Source organism: Mauremys mutica, chromosome 3 (genome assembly GCF_020497125.1).
Source record: "Mauremys mutica isolate MM-2020 ecotype Southern chromosome 3, ASM2049712v1, whole genome shotgun sequence".
In the NCBI taxonomy this organism is placed as follows: Eukaryota; Metazoa; Chordata; order Testudines; family Geoemydidae; genus Mauremys; species Mauremys mutica.
The window spans coordinates 41,702,178-41,721,479 of NC_059074.1; the positions used below are offsets into that span (position 1 = coordinate 41,702,178).

Sequence of the window (19,302 nt, forward strand, 5' to 3'; positions counted from 1 at the left end):
GATATACCCTCCAGTTTATTTCTATCCCTCTCAAACTCCCTCTCTGTCCCTCTTTACGGACCCTTCTCACGAGCATCTGCTTGCCCAGGAGGTACAAGGCCTCCTGCGGGTGGGAACCATGGAGGAAGTTCCCTTACACCTAAAAGGAAAAGGTTTTATTCATACTATTTTAATCCCAAAGGCCAAGGTGGGCCTACTCTCAACCCGAATATATGAATATCGTTTTAATACAACACTAGTAATAAAAAAATACAGGCAGCAGAATTTAGCAACCTACTAAAAACTCTAGCAATCTTTTGTAAAATAAAAACTGCTTATGTACAGAATAATACATTCCCTCTGGTTAATAGAGGGACCTTATTCTAAATGCTAGGTATAAAAGCTGGTTTAAGCTTGTTCAGCAGGGCTGAAATTCACTTTACTTGTTTAAAGCCTGAGTACTAATCACTGGTAGCTAGAGCCTTATTTGAACCCTGCACAAGGTGAATTTCAATCTCTAGCTGTCCCCAGAAACTGTGCTCTTGAAACCTGCTGATTCAGACCATCTCAGTGTCACACATGTTGGCTTCTAAAGTTAATTTCCTAATAATTAAAGGGACAATGTCAGGTAATTTAATCCTTAAATGTAGGTTCCCTTAGTAGAAATAAATAAAACCTAATATTTATAAGAAACATTAAGATTTAAAAAAAAAAAGAACACAGACATGGCCATGTTTTTCTAGGGCATGAGAAATCCAAAGTGAAACTGAAACGAGCCTAACCGGCGCTTGGCCCGCTCCCCACGCTTGTTCGCAGCCAGTGTCAGCAGAAAGCAGCGCCAAGCAACAGCGAGAGGAGACTCGGTGAGCAGCAAAGCTGGGTGCTGGGCGGAAGGGGCAGGCAGGGAAAGGAGCAGAATGGGGACAGAACTAGAGTGCGGGAAGCTAAGTGGAAGCGATGCAAGCTGCTGTAAAACTCTCCTCCCCCACCCCAATAATGCCGAGGTTCTCACCCACCCCTGCCTAGCTGGTCCAGGCTCTTTCACCCACTTCTCCCCTCCCATCCGACCGCCCCAGTTAACCTATTCTATTCCACCCTCCCCCTCCAAACAACCCCCAGGAATCTTACTCCACGTGCTCCCCGACTCTCTCCAGTACCCAAATCCCCACCGATTTCCCCAGTCCCCCTGCCAACCCCCACCCACCCCTGCCTCACCTCCCCAGCCCTGCTTCTTGCAGGGCCCATCCTGCTGCACCCCAACCCCAGCGGGGGAGCACCCGGAGATGGAAATCCGTGACTGTGACCGCGGAGAACTGCCCCACACCAAGCTGCGCAAAACCTAGCAGCTGTGATGAAATAAGACGCAGGGCCACTTCATATAGCACAACCGAGGCACGATAGAGACAACACACGCGTGTGACACACTATTTCTGTGCCGGACACACACACACACGTCCTGCCCACAGCGGTGTATTCTTGGTGGGGTCTGTCTCTCGGCTCCAGGTCCCACGTTTCTACCCAGCTCAGTGGTTCTAGCTGGGCTCAGGCTGGCTTTGCACGGGACGTTTTGCATCCTACCGGCTGCGCTGCCAATGACAACACACTCCCCCGTGCAGTGTTTTGTCAGGGCTCTGTAATGGGGGGCGATCACCCTTTCCATCAGCGCCCTCCAGTCTGTGACCACAAACGATCCCTGTCCTAGATTTGCATTTGGTAGTGGCAACGTGGACACATAGGCATCGATATAGGTCTGGTTTGGGCATAAGAAAATGTACAGATTCTAGACTGCCCCACTACTCCTGAATATTTTTCTTACCAGGTGGAGATTGCAAATGTATTACACATCTCCTGTGGAACATGAAAACAGTATAGGACTCCATTAAAGGTCTCTTGCAACCTCCAACTACTATGACACTGGATGTCTTTGCAAGAATGTCATAAAACTTGCAAACATTTTATAGAGTGAACAAAATCATCTGAATACTGTTTTTAATACAACACTAGGAATAAAAAAAATGCAGCAGAATTTAGCGACCTACTAAAATCTCCAACAGTTTTGTAAAATAAAAACTGTTCATATGCTGAAAAATTACAGAATAATCTACATTTACTCTGGTAAATAGATGGACCCTTTTCTAAATGCTAGATATAAAAGCTGGTTTAAGGTTGATTAATGCCTAAGAACTAATCACCGCTAGCTAGAGCCTTATTTGAACCCCTGTACAAGGTGAATTTCATGCTCTAGCTGTCACCAGAAGTGTGCTCTTGGGAACTATAGATCAGGGCCATCTCAGTGTCACACACGTTGGTTTCTAAAGTTAATTTCCTAATAATTAAAGGGACAATGTCAGGTTGTTTAAGCCCCAAATTTAGGTTCCGTCGGGTAGAAATGAATGCATAAATATTACGATTTTTTTTTAAAGCAAGAATCCGAACATGGAAGCATTTTGCTAGGGCGTAAGATAAGCAAAGTGAAACTGAAACGAGACTAACCGGGGTTTGCCCCGGTCCCCACGCGGGTTCGCAGCCAGTGTCAGCAGGAAGCAGCTCCAGGCAACAGCGAGAGGAGACTCGGTGAGTAGCAAAGCTGGGGGCTGGGGGAAGGGGCAGGCAGGGAAAGGAGCAGGATAATGGGGCACAAAGCTAGAGTGGGGGAAGCTAATCAGAAGTAATGTAGGCGGGGGAGCCTGCTCCAAACCCTCCTCCCCATGCTCGAGGCTTTAAATGCTTCTAATCACCCTTCCCCATCTGGTCTGGAAAGGTCCATTACCCGCCTGTCCTCGCCCCCCCCCCCGTTAACCTGTTCTCTTCAGCAATCCCCCTCCAAACAACCCCCAGGCATCTTACTCCAGGTGCTCCCCTGACTCTCCAGTGTCCTAAATCCCCACCGATTTCCCCAGTCCCCTGCCTTCGCCAACCCCCGCTCATCCTCGCCCCAGTCCCGCTTCTACAGGGCACATTGGAGAGGCTCCTGCCGCACCCCCACCCTGCCCCAGCGGGGCAGCACCCAGAGAGGGAAATCCGTGACTACGGCCGGTGAGAAATGTCCCACGTCAAGCTGCGCAAAACCAAGACGTGGGTCCCTTCGCATACCACACTCGAGGCGCGATACAGCCAACACACGTGTGTGACACACTATTTCTACGCAGGGGACACACACATCCTGCCCCACAGCGGGGTATGGAGAGGTTGGTTCCAGCTCCCACGTTTCTACCCAGCTCAGTGGTTCTAGCTGGGCTCAGGCTGGCTTTGCACGGGACATGTTTTGCATCCTACCAGCTGCGCTGCCAATGACAACACACTCCCCCGTGCAGTGTTTTGTCAGGGCTCTGTACGGGGGGGCGATCACCCTTTCCATCAGCGCCCTCCAGGGAGGGAGGGACGTTTTACTTCGGGCGGAAACAAAGGGTGGGGCAGGAAAAGCGATAAGTAACATTATTGCGTGTGCAGGTGTCTCCTTGCTGCGGTGCCGAGCTCGGGCTCCAAGCTGTTGCATTTCCATTCCAGGGGCAGCTACTTCTGCATCAAAGGTGGAAGAAGCAGCCCGGACTTCTCCGCTGAGTGCAGCTGCTGAACACAAGACAGGAAAGCGCAGAGGCTGTGGGGAGAAACTGCAGAGTAACTGAAGCAGACCAGCCAGTAAGTAACATACTGGTCCTTCTTGTGAGGAGGAGGAAATGGGGATGAGACAGCGTTAATAACCGCTGGTTTTCTTTAAATGCTGAGAAAACATCCTACTTCTGCTTCCAGGAGAGGCTATTGTATGAAGTCAGGGGAATTTCACGCAGCCTGTGAACCACCATATTTATAGGGCTGTATGTAACTGTGCTGGTGGTGGTTGGGGGAGGTGTTTTTCTTTGCCTTTTTTTTTGTGGGGAGTTGGGAGTGGCAAATTTCTGGGACTTTCTCTTCACACCGTTGTAACTATGCTGACGTTAATGGCCTGATTCTTCACTTCCTTGTATGTTGCCTAGTTATAGACAGTAGAATGTCAACAGAGTCAGGAACTGACCCTGCAACCACACATCTCATTTGGAAGGAACTGGAATACCGGCAGCAGCACAGCCAAAGAAACCGAAGTTCACTACAGTACTGTGTTAAATGTGAACTACTGAAAAAAAGGGGGAGATTTAAAAAAAAAATTGACAAGATAAGGAAACTGTTTCTTTGCTTCTTTCATTTAAATTAAGGTGATTAAAAGCAGCATTTTTCTTCTGCATCCTAAAGTTTCAAAGCTATATTAAGTCAATGTTCAGTTGTAAGCTTTTGAAAGAAAAAACGTAACATTTTGTTCAGAGTTATGAACATTTCAGAGTTCTGAATGTACTTCTGGCATTCTACAGTATAGCTGTGGAGAGTGAGTGTAAAATGCTACCAAATTAGAATTCTTAACTCTCTCACTGTTTCAGGATGCAAGGCAGTGGGACGGAAGGGCCAGTGGAGTTGCTCTGGTATAAAGGAGAGCAGAATCAGGCCCTCTGAGAATATAAATAAGCAATATTCCTTTGCTCTCTAGCTAAAGGCTGCCACCCTCCTTTTCTGTTATTTATTATATTGGGGAGCAGGAAAGGAAGGCATCTCTTTTGTAAGCTTTTTACTTATGCTGCTAACAATCCATATGGCTTCCTCTTCTGCCTCCCATCAGAGCTGCCAAACTGTGTTAAATTAGATACTCTCTGGGCAGTTCTTCCCTGGCCACATTGTCAGGATGTTCTGTGTCCAGCGGTCATGGCAATCTAGTCCAATGGGTCAGCAAAATGGCCCTGTGCTCATAAGAAAATGTTTAAACCATACCATGAGGAGGAAGTTTTAATTAACTTTATGCCCCCAAGCTTAAAAATCTGGGACTATACAATTAATAATAATTGTGTTGCTGGGGTGGACAATAAGAAGGTTGTTTCTCTATGTCCTTAATTAGCCTCACGAATAAAAGACCTTTTTAGAATATCGTCTAATTCTGTTCAGAAGTTGACCATGCAATTTTGTTCACAAGATGATCCTACAAGCCCTTACTCATGCATTTACTAGAACTAGACTATCATTTTGTAGAATTATGTTCTGTTTTTTGGTGTCTGATATTCCAAATTGCAAGCAAAACAACATTGTTGGGATTCCCTCCAAGACCTTTTCCACTCGACTTATCCAGAACACTTCAGTTTTGCAAGAACACTTTTTTATCCAGTTCTCTGGAATCTAAAAACTCAGTCCAAATCAGGACTCATCACTAAGGTTTCTCTATTGGCATTTCAGAAATCTGCACCTGAGGTGATCAGGCTCAGGTGTAGTGGGGCAGGTTAGGGTGCATCACAACTCCCAAGTACATCGTTATAAATCAGATTATATACATATTCTAAAACAGGCTAACACTTGCATTATGGTCTACATTGTATCACATGCTTTATGATTGACTACTAATTCTGTGAAACAGGCCTGGTATGAATCATGAGCTATCCATGTGCTACAAACTACTAGTAAGCAAAGCTGCAGCTGCAAGCCTATCACACTTTACTCTTTTTCTATTTCTTTATATACTAGCTACATATTATTTACAAGACCCCTTGGGAATTCATGCTTTGTCCGTTGTTAACCTGTTTCTCTACTTCTGTTTTTCTTTTCATCTGTGATACTGCATGCATAATTAAAACACCTCACAGAAGAGAACTCTAAGGAGGGATGTCTTTTTTTTAAAATGTTGAAAAGTTTATTTAGTCTTCATACTATGACTTAATATAGAAAAATATTGTAAAGTTCTAATTATAACAGGCCAATAGTACATGCTTGCGTGTATCAAAGGTTCATTTATGTAAACATATAATAAAGAAAAATATTTATAACATTACTGATTTTCTTTTTTTCCCTAGACAAAATAATAAAGTGTGTGTACATACATACTATAGATATAGGGTGCAATTTGCATTGAGACCACTGTGACGGGTTGGGTCACAAAGACCCCCTTGGGACTGCGACCTGATGTGCTGAGATTACCTCTGAGCCCCTTTTCCCTGGCAGTTTGGGACTTCAGTACCCTGTCTTGTTGAGCCAGACATGCTAGCCTGCTGAAAACACAGACCTGGGTCTGAATCACATCCCCCAAAAGCTGCAAGCTTAACTGAAAACAGCTTAAGAAGTGCTCCTGTCTCTAGCACCCAGATACCCAGTTTCCAATGGGATCCAAACGCCAAATAAATCCATTTTACTCTGTATAAAGCTTATACAGGATAAACGCCTAAATTGTTCACCCTCTATAACACTGATAGAGAGATATGCACAGCTGTTTGCCCCCCCAGGAATTAATTACTGGCTCTGGGTTAATTAATAAGCAAAAAGTGATTTTATTAAATATAAAAAGTAGGATTTAAGTAATTCCAAGTAATAACAGACAGAACAAATTAAATTACCAAGCAAAATAAAACAAAAACACGCAAGGCTAAGCCTAATACAGTAGGAAACTAAATGCAGGTAAATCTCACCCTCAGAGATATTCCAATAAGCTTCTTTCACAGACAAGACTCCTTCCTCGTCTGGGTCCAGCAATCACTCACATCCCCGTAGTTACTTTGTTCCAGTTTCTTTCAGGCATCTCTTGGGATGGAGAGGCTATCTCTTGAGCCAGCTGAAGACAAAATGGAGGGGTTTCCAGGGGCCTTATATATTCTTTCTCTTGCGGGTGGAAACCCCTTTGTTCTCCTGTGTAAAATCCTCTCAACAAGATGGAGTTTGCAGTCACCTAGGCAAGTCACATGTCTATGAATGATTCAGCTTTTTGCAGGATGACACCATTGTTTACATGTTAGTTTGAATGTTCCCAGGAAAGCTCAGATGTGGATTGGCATCTCCCAAAGTCCATTGCAGTTAAGTGTTTCTTGACTGGGCACTTACTGAGAATAGTTCTTTCTCAAGAAGCTGACCAAATGCTTCACTGAGGCTACTTAGAATCAAACAAGTACATAGCCAATATTCATAACTTTGAATACAAAAATGATACAAACATACAGAGATCATAATCATAACCAGCAAACTACAACCTTCCCATAGACACCCCATTTGGCCTCCTCTGTACAGGACCTGGTGCAACCATAGGACCCTGGTTGCAACAATGATCTATATGGTCACAGTTTATATCAGTAATGTCACAGCCACGTTATTCTGTTCCAACAATTCAGGGATCCTTTATACTTCCAGGCAGTGTAAAGTGGCCCTAGTGTAAATGAGAATCAGAGTGGCTGGTTTGATGCAGTTTTGATCTATACCCTGTAAACTGGGTGTGCACATTTGATTCCTAAAAATTCTTAGGGTACGTCTACTGTGTTTTAAAACCAATGGCAGTGAGTCTCGGAGTCCAAGTCTACAGACTCGGGCTCACGCTATGGTACTAAACAGCGCTGTAAACGTCGCGGCTCAGGCTCTCAAACTCACTTCCTCCCTGGATTTCAGAACACAAGGTCCAGCCTGAACATCTACACAGCTGTTTTTAGTGCTGTAGCACGAGACTGAGTCTGTAGCATCATGGCACAAGCCCGACTGTGTAGATCGGGGCTCAAGACTCGCCGTGTAGAGGGCTGTACAGGTGAAAAATGAAGGTTCAGTGATGCTTAAACATGCTGCTAAAGAATTGTAAGCCTCAGTTGTTGTGTTTTTTTCTCCCTTTAGCACTGGCCGCCTTTGTTTATGTCCATAGGAGTTGTTTCTATTCACACCTAGAGTGTTAACTTTGTTAGAATTAAAAATCATTGGTCATAAAACAATTTTCAAGTATTCTGTGAGAAATGGTGGGGGGAATGCTATTAGCATATAAGTTGATGAAAGATTGTTTAAAAAATGTGTTGTCAGTAGCATTAGCAAAACACTTCAGTCAGATGGACTTCTTGAGGAATGATTTGTAAAGGCAAAGGAAGACTTGAAGATAAAGAATAGCATGTATTCTACCTATGTAGAAGTAACAGGAAGGTCAGAAAAAACTAAGGAAAAAGACCAGGAAAAAGTATTATATTTTTATATAACTTGGGAACAAAAAGTAAAGGTTTTGTGACTGTAACATCCATTGACACGAATCGTTCTGCCAGCAAGGAAATAAGGAGTTTCCCTCTGTCATCTTCTCTTTTATATACCCAGTAGAGTTCTTGAAGGCTAATTATCAGCCTTGAGTAGGTTTTTTATGTCAGTTCTAAATTGTTTGGAAATATCAGTGGAACGAGAAACAAACTCTAAACTGTAGTGAAACTAGTGAGCTTTCATAAATGGGGAGTGTGTGTGTGTATAAATATATAAAATACACGCACACAGCCATTCTCTACAAGTCTCTTCTTTTTTTTTTAATTGCAGGTGGGTTTCTGCTCTGTGTAACAGCAAAGGCCCAGTAACCTCAATATAGACCAACGTGTGGGTGAGAAGCTTCATACTCTGTCCAAATATTTTGAATTATAGAAGAAGAAATGAATCGTGCATATGCTGGTGAAAACTTGAGTGTCATATTTGACTGGGACTATGTTCTGTGGGAAGTTCGTTTGAAGTTAGTAGCAGCTGGATTTTTCATCTACCTGGGTGTATTTCTTCTACTTCACTGGCTGGCCTCATGGATCAGTGCCACTTATCGCACTTTGTCAGCAAAGCAGAAGGTCTTCTCGAATATAGCTATCACTCGTGGCCTGCTTGGGATTCAGAGTTGTGTAGCTGGGTTGTGGGCCATGCTCATAGATCCAGTTTTCCAAGCTGACAAAGTGTATTCACAACAAAAGTGGAGTTGGTTTCATTGCTTAATAGCCTCTGGCTTCATCTTGTTTGAAAATGTAGTTGTCCATGTGTCTAATATTGTTTTCAGGACATGTGATGTATTCTTGGTAGTTCATCATTTATTTGCCTTTGGTGGGCTTCTTGGTCTGATAATTAACATAAAGTCTGGACACTATCTACCCCTGATGGGACTGCTACTTGAGATGAGCACTCCTTCAATCTGCATGTACTCGCTGCTTCTAAGGGTAAGAACTTGCTGTATTAATTCTTGGTGATAGAAGTTTCCATTATAAAACTCCCATTGCCTCACCCTCAAAAAAAAAATCTGCAAAGAAATATTGGCCTTCAAATTGGGAGATTAGTTCTGGGGTTACAGAAGAATTTTTCTTCCAAACTTGAAGTCCTGGGAATCCTTAATTATAACACCCTAAAATACTTGTTCAATTTAAAAAAAAAATATTTTTACCCATATAGTGGCAAAGAAACGAAAAGGGAAGATTTTAAAAAATTACTTTACAGACTCACTAGTTGGGATCTAGTGCACAGGACTAAAGGTTAAGTGACTAAACTCTATTTTTTAAAGATTTTTTTTTAAGAGTGAAAATAATAACATGAGAATGTTGGAGCTGATGAGCCAGTCCTAATACAGACCATTACATTTCTCCAGAAGACTAAAGGTTGTGCATGTGTGTTCACATATGAGTGTGTATGTATATTCTATGGATGCAGAAAGGGAGAACAGCTTTAAAGAGATCTTCCATGCTTGTAGAGAGAAAAGAAATCAGCCCTGTTTCCCAAACTGCAATCAGTTCCCAGCAATAAATTTATTAGTTTAAGCTTAAATTATAAAATATCTGGACTCTTTAGAATTACAGCCACAAGCCCTGGCAGGATCACCTCAGCCCTTCTGCAGTAATTTTAATGAGACCTTAAACATGGAGGTCCTGTCTGTAGATCCTAGAGCAGTCAGAGAGTCATGGTTTGCCTGGGTGGTGTTGACCAAAACATCCCAGATCTTGCTACTCCCCTTCCACTTTTGTGACATGTGCTTTGTTTTGATTGTCTTCCTCCATCCAACAGGTGGCTGCATCTAAGCTGTATGCACATAGTTTGCAAAGTGGTTTAGAATTCTGCTGGACAGAAAGTTCTATATAAATGTGCAATCTCTTAGCACTCAAGAGAAATATGATTGAGAGAATGTTTGTATGGCAGTTTACCCAACAGACAAGTTAATATATATCTTATTTCTATATAATATATATCTTATTTCTAGAAAATGCTGACTGCTTTATCTCAAAGGTGCAATCTCATTTCTCTTTCTTTGTTGTTTTCTCTTCAGACTGGCTATGCTAACAGCCTTTTATGGAAGGCAAACCAATGGGTACTGATCCATATGCAACACTGCCGCATGGTCCTTATTTATCACATGTGGTGGGTGTGTATTTCCAATTGGAATGATGTAGTGGAAAATCTGGGACTTCCACATTTTATCGTCTTTTTCATGGGGTTAAGTACACTTACATTAATACTTAATCCATACTGGATTTACAGATCGACTCGGCGGCTCTTTGGTCCAGTTGACTGGAATTTTTCATTTTTCACTGCTGTTTTTGGATCCTCTGGAAAACTAAATAGTGAAACATTACAAAAGAAGAGGATATAGTGTTGCAACAGCTATTGGGATAATAGTAAAGTATGTCCAGAAGAATATGGTGCAGGTTTATTACTGAGTCTATCAAAATAGAATTGCTTACAAGAAGTCTATGAATATATTGATCCCTTTGTAGATTGCTATTAGTGTACTGTACTCATTTATCAAAAGTGTTTTTTAAAATTGTTGTTGTCTATATTTAAAATAGACACACAATTTATGACTCAGGATTCGTGTCAGTAACTTCAGTCAGGGAGCATAATGTAATAAAATCTCATTTGGGGGGAACTGGCAAGTTAGTGATAGAAAGGTAAGGGAGGTGTAAGTTGATTTGTAAAAATCCACAGAATAATAGATGTAGTGCATTTTTAGGTTTTGCTAATGTAAAATTGGCGTACTCCCTCAGCAGGGCTTTATCACACTCCCATATGTAAAAGCTCCCATTGACTTCAGCACGAGTTGGATCAGGCCCTTTAGTATCTTGCTGCCATCGGGTTCTGACTGCAGCTTTCATGTGTTGTATTCTTCACATTGACGTGATTTGTTTGTTAAATCAATTTTTATTCTTACTTACAAAGCCTACCATTATCTAGCACAACAATGCAGAATTCCTTGTATTATAGATTCTAGCCCAAACTCAAGCTCTTCCAGATTGCCAGCTGTGTCCAAGTCCTGTAAATTTTAATTCTTGTACAGTAATTGAGGATTTATATACTGTGCCCTCTCTTTCTAGAATGCTCTAGCTTTGATCTCAGGGAGACTCCCACTTTACATGGATTTAGAAGTCAGTTTAAACTGTCTCTGAAAACACTGAATATAGTTGGGTTCGTTGTACAACAAAGCATGTTTGGATTATATGCCATCTTTGGCTTTTTGCATAAATCAGTATTTTGTTGAATAATTATAATTTGTGTGACTCTTCCATTCTCTGTTTTACTGATGAAATGGCTGCTGCTTCGCTGTTCAACATTTTTCCATTGTAGCCTTGCAGTGATGAAATAAGTTTTACAATGTATGTACTAAAGTATCATTCTGTGTAGTGACAATGTTTTATTACACATATTAAGGATAACTTTGTTGGTGGCACCAGGCATGGCCCAGTGTTGACAGAGGGGTGGAAAATGACAGTGCCAATGAAGGCTCCCTGTATTAGGCCTCTGCTTGTCTGAACCGCTTCCATGTTTAGACTTTAATTAACCCCACAGGCTAGATGGAAAGAATGGAATGTGTGGCAACTAGTTATCAGTACCAGGAGGCAATTATACAGCCTGCTTGCACCTGGCTAAAGGGAGTGAAACAGAATGACCGGTCAAGAAAAGTTACTAACGAGATAATATGTTTTTTGCCAAGTATGATCTAACCTGTTTAGAGTAATTGCTACGTTATAATGTATTTGCTGTATGGGAACTAAAAAGGAGGGAGAAGAGGGGGGGGAAGGGGGGATCTGGGCATTGGGGGTAATAGACATGCTTAGCTAAAATCATGTATAAAGACAGAGAGCTGCTTGTATGAGGTGTGCTTGATCTGAGACGTGTGTCTCCGAGCACGTGCGCTTTGAGATCTCAAATAAACTTTTTTTTGCTTCTCCACCCTGGTGTGTCTAATTGGAGCGAGGCACTCCGGGCAACGAACCACTGTTGCTGTCGCCTCAGGCCTTTTGTGCCGGCAACAACTTCATGTTCAGCAACTGGGAATAACCCTAATATAAATTTCTCATATTAACCCTGTTTACCCTGAATAGGTAAAAAACTGCACACTTTGAATGTATTACAGATTCTTAATGTCAATGCAGCTTTACAGTGTTTGTCTTGTGTACAAGTGATTAAAAATGTGCCTCTTTGAGCTTATTCCTTCAGTCTGTGTATTGTGTGTCTCAGCTGTGTGGCCTGTGTCTGAGTTAGGCCTTGATCCCAAGGACATGCTTGTGAATAACTTTACACATGTACATGAGTAATTTAAGGTTTATCCTAACCAAAGAGGAAGAGGTCTAGTGAAATAAAAATTACAGTACAATATTTAGAAGAGAAACCATCCCAACCTTTTTTTTTTTAAAATCTGTCAGGGTTCCTTCCCCACTCTGAACTCTGGGGTACAGATGTGGAGACCTGCATGAAAGACCCCCTAAGCTTATTTTTACCAGCTTAGTTTAAAAACTTTACCAAGGCACAAATTCTACCTTCTCCTTGAACAGTATGGTGCCACCACCAAGTGATTTAGACAAAGAATCAGGGAAAGTACCACTTGGAGTCCTATTCCCCCAAAATATTCCCCCAAGCCCCTACACCCCCTTTCCTGGGGAAGGCTTGAGAATAATATCCTCACCAACTGGTACAGGTGAACACAGACACAAACCCTTGGATCTTAAGTACAATGAAAAGTCAATCAGGTTCTTAAAAGAAGAATTTATTTTAAAAATAGATAAAAGAATCACCTCTGTAAAATCAGGATGGAAGGTAACTTTACAGGGTAACAAAAAGATTCAAAACTCAAAGGATTTCCCCTCCAAGCAAAAGTTACAAAAACAGAGATAAACCTCCCTCTTAGCACAGGGAAAATTCACAAGCTTCAACAAAAGATAGTATAACGCATTTCCTTACTATTACTTACTATTTCTGCAATATTAGATGCTTAGTTCAGATATGACTGAGGGAGATGTATTTTCCCTGCCCTGGTTCCTTGCTGACTCTGAGAGAACAAAGGAACACAAAACCAAAAAACCTTCCCCCACAGATTTGAAAGTATCTTCTCCCCTTACTGGTCCTTTTGGTCAGGTGCCAACCAGGTTATCTGAGCTTCTTAACCCTTTACAGGTAAGAAGGGTTTTATGCTACCCGTAGCTGTATGTTTATGACAAAAGCATTAGTTTGTTCTTAAAGTTTTGCCTAAATAAATTGCTCAGCATGCAAAAAACCCCAACCGTTTAGAATAACAACTTTCTAAAGGCAGTTTACTAACATAGGCTATACCTACAGTAGTACTTTTGTTGGTCAGGTGTGAAAAACTCTAATTTGTACAGCGCTATGTCGGCAGGAGAGCATCTCCCACTGACGTAGCTACCACCACTCGTTGGGCGTAGTTTAATTATGCTGGCGGGAGAGCTCTCTCCCACCAGCATAAAGCGGCTACACAGGAGACCTTACAGTGGCACACCTGCAGTGGTACCGCTGTAAGATCCATAGTGTAGGTGTAGCCGGTGTAGGCTTCTTAATCAGTGTTTGTAAATTGGGAAGAAACTTTTAGATTGTGGGATGCAGTAAAAAACCTGCATCATTTACAGAGATGTTTTACAAGAAAATATAAAATGTTAAAAGAAAAGCCATAGCTTTGAACTGCATGAAGGACAGAGATAACAGTTGTAGCATCTGACACTGTTACCTGAAGGAACATGTCCCCCACACTCTACCTCTCCCCTTTTCCTGACCTTTTTTAAAATCTAAAACTGCCAGCTTCTCCACATCTTTCTGCTAAACATACTGTTTTTAATGATGTAAAAGTTTTAAATAAACTATCCTAAACTTTTAAAAGTTTAACATGGGAAAAAAATGGGGCATGGGGATAAGACAACTCTCACTGATTTTAGGGGAACTTTAACAGCTGATTGAATTTTTTTTTAAGTGAAACAGTTTTGTATCCGTTCTGTGTTAGTTGTCATGCTTTAGTATCAGGAAGTATTAAGTGGCAGCTGAATGGGGGTTTTAAGGACCTCAGTGGCAGTTAGACTTCTAAATTCTTTTGTGGATCTAGCCATAAATGTCATAATTAGAGGAATCCATTAGGAAGCAAACCAATATTTTTGTCACCATTTGGTCTTCCACAGAACAGGTGGCAAAAAAATAAAACTAGAAATCACCAAGGGGCCAGTGCACTTTTGTTATGATTTCGGATGTATTTGGTGTATTGTTCTCAAAGTTTGTGGGCTGAAAAGAGGATATGATGCAATCTTACTCAGGAGATATTGAAATAATAACTTATATGGCCCAATATTAGTTTGTAGATAACTGTTAACAAGTTTCAGGAATATACTGAGACATGTGCCTGGATAGTCCGCACATTTGTATGTGTAAGCAGAGTCTGAATGATCTCTCCCCTGACATCTAGTGGTGAGCTGTGTAAAAAGACTTCAGAAGCTGGTCTCGTCTGCATGGACACACCCACCCTGCCTAGGTGCTCAGCATGCTTGTCCAAGTGATCACTTGTGGCTGGTGTTGGATCCCCAATCTCCTTGTTATTGGGGCAAGAGTAATAAAGGGTTGTTATCCTTGTTGTGTGAACTGAGGGCAGCAGAACTGTACCTGGCATAACCCAATGGAGAGAATCACCCTCAACTGAACGGCACTCACTAGGCAGGGGACGTGGGTTTCAAAGCCCAATGAGTTGAGAGAGGGTGGGGACAGGTACTTGGTAGTGTGGACTGTGTTTAAGGGTCCTAGGCACTGTTTAACCCTTCTTCTCTCCATGCTATAATAAAAGAGCTAATTTAGATTCAATTGAGAGTCATGTTATGTGCTGCAGAGCTGACATAACTGATACCTAGGTCTAAGTATTAGACCTACTTTGGGACAGTGTCTCTATTGCAAGAGACTGCCCTGTGTGCACCAGCAGTGAGGCTCTGCCACTAACAGCTGAAATCACTGAGAGCTGTGTTAAGTGTGTGTGGAGGCCCTGAAGACATCTTGGTGACTGGCCAGCCGGGTAGCTGGCGGAGAGGCACGACAAGCGGCCAGCAGGGCGGCTGGTGGAGAGGCATCGCAAGCAGCCAGCAGGGCAGCTGGTGGAGAGGGCCAGAGCAGAGCTCCACAGAGGTGTAGCAGTCAGTCGTTGGGGCAATGAGTGAGTGCCCGAGCAGTGCAGCATGTAAGGTGTTTCCTTACCTCCCCTCCCTCCCCCCGTGACTTCCACACAGAGTGGGAGGTGAGCTCTGTAGATCAATCTCTGAACTGAAGATCTGGATGACCTTGTAAACTGGAGTAATAGTAATAGGATGAAATTTAATAGTGAAAAGTGCAAGGTCATGCATTTAGGGATTAATAACAAGAATTTTGGTTATAAATTGGGGACACATCAGTTGGAAGTAACAGAGGAGGAGAAGGACCTCAGAGTATTGGTTGATCACAGGATGACTATGAGCCACCAATGTGATATGGCTGTTAAAAAAGCTAATGAGGTTTTAGGATGCATTAGGCAAGGTATTTCCAGTAAAGTAAGAAGGTGTTAGTATTGTTACACACTGGTGAGACCTCATCTGGAATACGGTGTGCAGTTCTGGTCTCCCATGTTTAAGAAGGATGAATTCAAACTGGAACATGTACAGAGAAGGGCTACTAGGATGATCCGAGGAATGGAAAACCTTTTTTATGAAAGGAGACTCAAAGAGCTTGGTTTGTTTAGCCTAACCAAAAGAAGGCTGAGGGGCGATATGATTGCTCTTTATAAATATATCAGAGGGATAAATATCCGAGAGGGAGAGGAATTATTTAAGCTTAGTACCAATGTGGACACAAGAAAAAGTGGATATAAACTGGACACTAGGAAGTTTAGACTTGAAATTAGATGAAAGTTTCTAACCATTCGAGGAGTGAAGTTCTGGAACAGCCTTCCAAGGGGAGTAGTGGGGGCAAAAGACATATCTGGCTTCAAGACTAAGCTTGATAAGTTTATGGAGGGATGGTATGATGGGATAGCCTAATTTTGGCAATTAATTGATCTTTGATTATTAGCAGGTAAATATGTCCAATGGTCTGTGATGGGATGTTAGATGGGATGGGATCTGAGTTACTACAGAAAATTCTTTCCTGAGTGCTGGCTAGTGAGTCTTGCCCACATTCTCAGGGTTTAACTGATCGCCATATTTGGGGTCGGGAAGGAATTTTCCTCCAGGGCAGATTGGCAGAGGCCCTGGAGGTTTTTCACCTTCCTCTGCAGCGTGGGGCATGGGTCACTTGCTGGAGGATTCTCTGCACCTTGAGGTCTTCAAACCACAATTTGAGGACTTCAATAACTCAGACATAGGTTAGGGGTTTGTTACAGGAGTGGGTGGGTGAGATTCTGTGGCCTGCGTTGTGCAGGAGGTCAGACTAGATGACCATAATGGTCCCTTCCAACCTTAAGTCTATGAATCTATGAATCTATAACTCTGGGACTGCACTGGCCAAGGACAGCAACTGTGAGTGGGGTGCAGAGAAGGGATGGGCACGTTAAAAAGACTTTTGGGTTGCTAGACTTAAGACCCTGAGGGGAAAAGGACCCTGCCCAACTTACTTGGGGGTGGGTCTTTTGCTCATGGTTTGTGTTTATGAACCCTAGTTGCAGTGTTTTCCCATATTCTGAGTTAATTCTCTCCTTTTATTAAAAGTTTTTGCTACACTCAGACTCTGTGCTTGTGAGAGGGGAAATATTGACTCTTAGAGGCCCTCAGGGGGTGGTGTGTAATTGTCCCAGGTCACTGGATGGGGCAGCTTGAGCCGATTTTGTGTTGTATTGTTGAAAAGGAACCCAACCCTTGTTGCTGCTGGCTCCACCTGGCAGAAGGGTTACATATATTGGCTTGATTTTTTTTATAATGTAAGCTCTCTGATTCCAAAGTGTTTTGTGCCTTAAAGACATTTGATTATTATAAGACACTTCCCGATTATAGAAGATTTGTCACTGCCATCTATGTTCTGTTTATTGAATATAGGGGGGCAATCATAGCTCTGGGAGCTTCAAAGGAGCTATTTCAATTTACATCAGTTAAGGATCTGCCCATGTGACTCCAGGATGCTGGCATGTTGACTCTTTGGCACTTAAGATCTACAGGCTCCAAGAGGAGAAAACCAACTGAGTCAAATTCTGGAGCTGCTGCATTACTCAAGACTCAGAGTCTGAATCTGACAGGAAACTTAACTTCAGAGAACTCCAGGAACAGATATGAAAATTCCCCTTATTAAACCAGAGGAATGATTCTGAGTACCCAAACTTTGCAAGGATCTATATAGGACACACGACAAAGGTAGTCTCTTCCCCTAGGAACATGCAACCTAGAATAAAGAGGATGTGTGTTTTAAAAAGAACCAGCAACTGTATTTAAAACCATGGATGTGATGTACATTGCTGAAAATTATTTTTCTGGTACTTAATCCTCTTTGGAATGACTGCAAGGTAATAAAGACCCACACAAGTAAACTTTGTAAACCATAAGTGAGAGTGGGCCTCGGAAGCCTTAATGTGTGTTCTCCCATTTAGAAAAATCTTCTAAAATAAAGGTTTCTCAGAATAAACCTTGTGCCAGGGCTGGTTGTTTTCCTCTCCCGTTTCTTTCTGATTCATCTCCTCCGTTGGCCTCTGCATTCCACAAAGCATGGGCTATCTATCTACACAGGGAAAACAGTTTTGTTGCACATGAAGAACAGATATTGTTGTGAAAAATGTTTGCTTTTTTTTTTTTATGAGTCATTGTCCATGAAGGTCAAATAAACCTACATAGCAGTGGAATAATCTTTTCAGGTGAGCGGAGCTCGGAATTAGCTGTTGGCTATCAGTTTAAACACTTTTTTTAAATAAGCCACTTACCACTGCCTACTATTTAAGCAAATAGTCATCTTCCTAACGACCATCATATCTAAGTGCAAGGTGCATTTCTTCGATGGTGCCTTCTCTAACATAAATAAAATTAGTTACTACTGCCAAAGAAACAGTGGTGGTGGGTATTTTAGGGAGAGAGAGAGTGTGTGGATGTGTGGATGCATGTGTGGAGAGAATTCTGTTCTTCCTCCTCCTGCCCCCTAGTTGATTCTGTGTCCCCTTTATACAATTTTCCTTTTTTCACACAGACTCTGTGCTTATGAGTGTGGAAGTATTTCCTGTTAAGAGAGCCCAGAGAAGGTATTTAGCTTTTCTAAGGTTTCTGGGAAGTAGCGCCACCTGGTGTCATTTGTTAAATTTTAAAAAGGAACCTCTAAATATTTGAACCCAGCCCTTCTTGCTGCTGACAACACCTGGCAGAAGGGTTACAGATCTATAAAAGAGAATATTGAGTAGTAGTAGGCAGGAGGAATTACAGTATTGGTGTGAGCATTACTGGAATGCTGTGTCCAGTTCTGGTGGCCACATTTAAATGAAGATATAGACAAAAATGGAAAGAGTTCAGAAAAAAGCTACAGGAACAATATAGTTTCTTGAAAACCTACCTAACAGTGCAAGACTTAGGACACTCTTATCTATTTAGCTATCAAAGAGAAGGTTAATAGGCAATTTGATCACAGTCTACAAATACCTGCTAGAAAAGAAGATTTCTGATAGAGGGTTTTTTAATATAGCAGACATAGGCTAGAAGCAAAGCTACATAAATTAGGGCTAATTGCCTCCAATGGCAATTTACAAGGTATGTGTTGGATTCTCCATCACTTGAAGTCTTTGAATCACAATTGGACATCATTCTAAATCATGCTGCAGCTCAATCACAGCATATGGTGTCATAGGTCTCACCCCCACTTAGAGCTGTTGGGTTTCAAAATGGGGACCTGCACTGGTTTCCCTCTAAACTAAAAATCCTAGTTTAGATCTGGTAAAAGCTGCCACCACCCAATCAGGTACGTGGATTGGGACACAGTCCTTCCCCAAAATCCTTGGGGATCCCAAGAGCCCCAAATCTATGGAGTTCTACACCCAGGAGAAATAAACCATTCCCCCCTGCTTCCTCCCCTCTCGCTTTTCCTAGGAGAGATACCGGGATCTAACTACAGAGGGATGACTCCCCCTCCCCTTTCCCTGAGAATCCACCCAAAGAAAGATTAACCAAGTCCTTTACAGAAAAGATTTATTAAAAAATAAAAGAAAGTCACTGTCTCTGTAACCAAGATGGAACAATATACAGGGTCTAAACTTATCAATCTCTGGAGAGAATTCCCCCTCCTTTCTTTCTCAGTAAAAGCAATAACAGTACAGACTTAAAGAAATTCTATAGC

The 19,302-nt window shown here is 42.1% G+C and overlaps 1 protein-coding gene across 1 annotated transcript; it reads left to right on the plus strand.

Moving 5' to 3' along the window:
• The first annotated feature begins 3,025 nt into the window (after positions 1 to 3,025).
• On the plus strand, positions 3,026 to 11,430 carry LOC123366965 (protein CLN8-like). Its single transcript, XM_045010929.1, has 4 exons — positions 3,026 to 3,167; positions 3,487 to 3,618; positions 8,302 to 8,954; positions 10,049 to 11,430. The coding sequence occupies exons 3-4, from the start codon at positions 8,412 to 8,414 to the stop codon at positions 10,370 to 10,372; spliced, it is 867 nt and encodes a 288-aa protein (XP_044866864.1). The 5' UTR covers positions 3,026 to 3,167; positions 3,487 to 3,618; positions 8,302 to 8,411; the 3' UTR covers positions 10,373 to 11,430.
• Positions 11,431 to 19,302: the final 7,872 nt, after the last annotated feature.